The sequence below is a fragment of the Talpa occidentalis genome, unplaced genomic scaffold (assembly GCF_014898055.3).
Source record: "Talpa occidentalis isolate TD23 unplaced genomic scaffold, MPIMG_talOcc4v2.1 talOcc4.3, whole genome shotgun sequence".
In the NCBI taxonomy this organism is placed as follows: domain Eukaryota; kingdom Metazoa; phylum Chordata; class Mammalia; order Eulipotyphla; family Talpidae; genus Talpa; species Talpa occidentalis.
This window is the reverse complement of record NW_023603184.1, coordinates 24570892-24576245: the sequence shown is the minus strand read 5'-3', so window position 1 is coordinate 24576245 and position 5354 is coordinate 24570892. Positions and strand designations below refer to the sequence as shown.

The window sequence follows — 5354 nt, the reverse complement described above, 5'->3', positions numbered from 1 at the left end:
TATTTTCAATCTACTAGTGTTTGGAATTTAGTTCATTGATTTTCTATATTAAATACATATTACATTCCAGAATGAACCCAACTTTCTCTTAAAGAAGTGTCCTTTTCATATACAATTTCCTTCACTATTTGAAGGAGAGAATCCCTTTGAGATCATTCATAAGTATAAATGGCTTAAAGTAAAGAAACAATTACCATATCAAACAAACAAATAAATAGATAAAAATTTTAGAGATATCGTTGGTGTACAGTGTTGATTCTCATAGAGGTGTAGGATGTCCCCCCAGCACTATTCCCACACCACATCCACCACCAGACACCCCTTGACCTCCATAATAGTCCAAGGTGCTCCTCCTCCACTTTGTTCTCTCCTTCCCCTATGCCCCTTTCCATCTGGAAGACTCAGTTCCACAATTAGATGTCCTGCTTTATTTTGTTTCTCTATATTCCACATCTAAGTGGCACCATTCACTTTGCTTAGCATAATCCCTTCCAGTCCCATCAAAGTTATTACAAAGGCAAGAATACATCTTTACTGATACTGAGTAGTATTCCTTTGTTTATTTATACCAATCAATGGAACAATTTACACCAAACAATTTATACCAAAATTCCAAATTTAATCATGTTTGGGGTGCTTAGGTAGTCCACAGATGGCTATTATAAATAGTGCTGCAGTGAACATGGGGAGTGCAGATAGACCTTCAAATGAGAGTCCAGGTACATACCAAGGACTGAAGTTGCCAAGTCATATGGTAGCTTCACTTGTAATATTTTGAGAAACCTCCATACTGCTCTCCACAGGGGCTGGACCAGTCTCCATTCCCACCACAGTGTAAAGTGGTTCCTCTTTCTCTACAGCCTCGCAGCACCTGTTGTTTCTGGTCATTTGAGATGGGCCATTCTGATAGGTGTGAGATGGTATCTCATGTTTTGATTTGTATTTCCCTGATGATAAGTGAGGATGAATATTTTTTCATGCGCCTGATGGTCATGCATGTCTTCTTTGGAGAAGGGCTTTTTTCAGCTGACCTGCCCATTATTTGATTGCCTTACTTGTTTTCTATTTGTTGAGTTGTATGAGCTTTTTGTGCATCTATATTATCAGGCCCTTGTCAGATGTTTGATGTGCAAACATGTTCTGTCATTCAGTAGGTGCCTCATCTGTTAGTTACATCTGCTTTCACAGGGCATCTCACCCCTCCCTCCTCTCTATCACTAATGACAGGCAACTGATTTGACCTGGATTTGCCTGTATAAAACATAAACCATACTCTTGCCAGCTTTGAAGACTGCCTTGGAGGGGCTTGGAGAGGTTCTGGTTTTTCCTTAAGACCATACTCTGGAGCTGGACTACATGGATTTAAACCTTTTCTTCGCCCTTATTTGATCTGTATGATCTAGGAAACCTTAACTAATCTTTGACAACATTTTTAGACTCTTTAGTGGCACTATTTTGTATAAATCCTGATTAAGAACTGTGATTGTTAACAACACATGAATGGCAATGATTAGATAAAAATGTCTTCCTACAAATGAAGATTTCTACAAATGGATATTAACCATTATGCCAAATGGAACCGTTTGTTTTTGACATGTGTTTAAATATGGATTGAATTCCAGGAAATGATGTGATTGTGGTGCTCAGGACTGTTTTCCTATGACATGGAATCAGTCCACATTTTTCAACTTGATACTTATTTGGAGTTTCACAAATTGGACTTCTTGGGCTTAGAGTATAAATGCTTGATTACCCAGCTCAAATTCTCTAGACCAATAGGTGCACTGACGACATTAGATGGTGACATTACACTAGGGACTAAATATCTGAAATCAGAGAATTTGATTCCTCTATATTCAGAATATTTGAGTATTTATCACTCAAAACAAACTATTGAGTTTACTATTAACATCATTAATTATTATTGTTTTATTATTAACCCACGATGCACTAAGGACAGAAATTGAGGGTAATAATTTATTTTTTTATAGCAGTTTCTTATTTTATGTGTCATGTCGAAAAAACATGTTTTTTGGTTTTTTTTTTTCTCTTTTACTCTTTAGTGGTTTTAGTTTTATAAACTTTTCATTAAAATTTGATTCATGGGGCCTCCCCGGTGGCACAGCGGTTGAGTGCTGGGTTGCGAAGCTGCCCGCAGCCTCTGCAGCGCCGGTTCGATCCCCGGCTGCTCCCCGGCCACCGCAGGAGGATCCCACATGGCGCGCAGACCTCTCCTGCCTCCCGCTGCTCCCCTCAGCAGTGTACTTCGGTCCTTCTGCCTGCTCTGCTCCCCGCTCTGGCTCTGGTGAATTCTCTCACCCTCCCGCGCTTCTGACTGTACCCAGTGCATGTATAAACAAAACAAACAAACAAGCAGACAAATAAATAAATGGAACATGCCTCTATTAAAAAAAAATTAAAAAAAAATTGATTCATGAAGAGCTGGCATAAAATGATTTTTCACTATATAATGGACGTAAGCGTGGGCACCCTTGGGATCCATTACATGCATTTGGTGTCTACAGTGAAGGAAGTCTTGTGGGACTGAGTCCTTAAACATGTGAAGTCTGAACTACCTCAGTTCATTATTGTCATACATAAATTAAAATGGACATCCAGTTGAGGTTCAGACAGTTAGAAAATACTGGCTTTTCAATCAATTGTTATGGGAAAAAACAAAATGTATTTTTGTCAAATTTATAAGTATAAGCATATGTTTTCTTTTACCCATTTTTTGGTAATTTTCATGTTTTAATTTATTTTTGTTATTTTCAATCTTTGTTTTGTAATTTTTGGTAAAATTTGCATAATATCATAGTTACACTACATTTTTTACTTAAAAATAATTTTTTTCCATTTTTAAAAGTTTTCCGTTTTATCTCCCAGTCTTCACTTCTCTCATTCCTCGGCAGTGAGACAAGACTTTTATGATAAAGATCTTTCTTTCAAAGGCTCTAGTAGGTGCTCTAGTAAAGCTTGAGTTGGGCTTTCTGGTACATGATGATGATGTAAATAAGACTTGGTCATTATCCAATTAGAAATTTTAGTACAATATTGATAGTATTTCTAGTTTTTAATGGATTTTTAAATCCAGACTATGGTAGTAGGCTTATGATAAAGATATTAAATGCTGTGCCCAGAACTTACAATACCCCTTTATAATTCTTCCACCAAATAAAGACACGCAGTGATGAATAATGACAAGTGGATAATTTGTTTTTATTATGTGTGTAACTATGTGTAGACATCCCATCAAATCATGTGAGCGTGGTTTCCAGACCTGATTTCCTAAAAGATGGGAACAGTTTTTATCAGGGTCCCAGGTTTTATTTTACCTTGTTTTAGAACCATCACTAGCTAGACATATGATGGGTGCATTTATTCAAAACAATGGAAAGTAAAATATTGGGCTCTTGGCCCTATTCAGACGCTCTAGATCAGTAACCTGTGGACGTACATGCACATATCTCTGAATAAACTACAGAATTCCCTAAGATGCTGTATTCCATTCTGTCAATCAAGGGATATTTATGCTACTATTTCATGGAAATGCTGTGACAATTAAATGGAGAACCACAATGGATTTGTGTCCAGACTTTAATGTTAAAAACTGGTCAAACAGCTTCTTACCTTCATGATTTTGATCAACTTCTTAATTTCTCTGTGTTCCAGGTGATTGAGCTATTATATAAAGATAATAATATGACTTCATAAAATATTTGTGAGAAATAAATCACTTAATATATGAGATGTGTTTAGAATCGTGCCTTAAATAGTATACCTTTCTATGTAATACTAAGAAAATTACTATCTACATAGCTACTGTTCTAAGTAATAAGTACTTTGCACGGTAAGTGAGATTTATTGTTTGGTAAGTAGAGTGTTTGGCACCTATAGGTGTTTAAAAATATTGTTAATTATTGTCACCACTATAACTGAATCCAAGAATCTGCCCATTGGTTTATTAGTGTTTAAAAGAGTGAATTCGAAGAACGATGATATTAGTAAAAGGAGTAAGCTTTTGGTAGTTCCTAACTGCAATAAAAAAAAGGATACTAAGAATATATTCTGACAGTTGCCTTTCTCAAAGCCTCCTTGACATCTTTGTTCCTCAGACTGTAAATCAGGGGGTTCAACATGGGAATTACTACTGTATAGAACACAGATACGATTTTGTTCTGGTGAGTTGTGTAGACAGATTTGGGCAAGACATATATGAAGATAATGGTTCCATAGTAGAGAGTGACAGCTGTAAGGTGGGAGGTGCATGTGGATAAAGCCTTGTGTCGTCCTTCTGTGGAGCGCATCTTCAGGATGGTGGTGAGGATGAAGATGTAAGAGAGAGAGATGATTAATACTGTAGTCAAAATGACTAATGAAGCAAAGATGGAGGAGATAATTTGTATGATGGAGACATCAGAGCAAGAAAGTTTCACTAGAGGGGCAAAATCACAGAAAAAATGGTCTACCTCATTTGGGCCACAAAAAGACAGAATCGCTGCCAAGACAGTATATGTCCCACCATTCCCAAACCCACAAAAGTAGGAAGCTCCCACTAAGAGGTTGCAGACTCTGGGGGACATCTTGGTTTGGTAGAGCAGGGGAGAGCAGATGGCCATGTAGCGATCATAGGCCATGACAGACAGAAGGAAGCACTCAGTTGAACCAAATGAGATCACAGAACAAAGCTGGGATTCACAGTTAGCACGAGGGAGTGTCATTCCATATCCAAGGAATCCTGTAAGCATTAAAGGTGTGACTGACGTGGAAAACCCAAGATCTACAAAAGCCAAATGGCTGAGGAAGAGGTACATAGGTGTGTGGAGCTGGGAACAGGTTCTTATTAATGCGATTATGCTAATGTTGCCTACCAAAGTACCAGTATAGATTGCTAGAAATAACACAAATAAAATGGCAGAAATTGCAGGGTCCTTTGTTAACCCCAAGAGGATGAACTCTGTCACACCAGTGTGGTTTCCCACCTCCATCTCTGTGAATGATGCCTGTTGAAGGAAATGCGAATATTATTTAGTCCATGCTTATGAACAATGTGCTGTTTTCTTTGTTTATTCAGACTCCTTGTTACCATTCCCAGCCTATAAATATGTGCTCTACAGGACTTTTGTTTGTTTCTTCTTTGCAAGAGAACACGCTGATTCACCCTCACTGGGATTTTGCTTATAACTTTTTCTCCATCTCTCAACCTTGACATTCAGACAGATCTTGCTCGAAGTCCAGATATATCACTTTGTTTATTGGAAGTCTCAGTTGAAAATCCAACTAATATCTCAAATTAGTGTTCTCCATATCTGGTCATTTTGTTCTTCATTCTCTCTCTCTCTCTCTCTCTCTCT

The 5354-nt window shown here is 37.6% G+C and overlaps 1 protein-coding gene across 1 annotated transcript; it reads right to left on the bottom strand.

Annotated features, from left to right (window-relative positions):
- Positions 1-4055: 4055 nt before the first annotated feature.
- On the bottom strand, positions 4056-4988 carry LOC119254562 (olfactory receptor 491-like). Its single transcript, XM_037521673.1, has one exon. The coding sequence runs from the start codon at positions 4986-4988 to the stop codon at positions 4056-4058; it is 933 nt and encodes a 310-aa protein (XP_037377570.1).
- Positions 4989-5354: the final 366 nt, after the last annotated feature.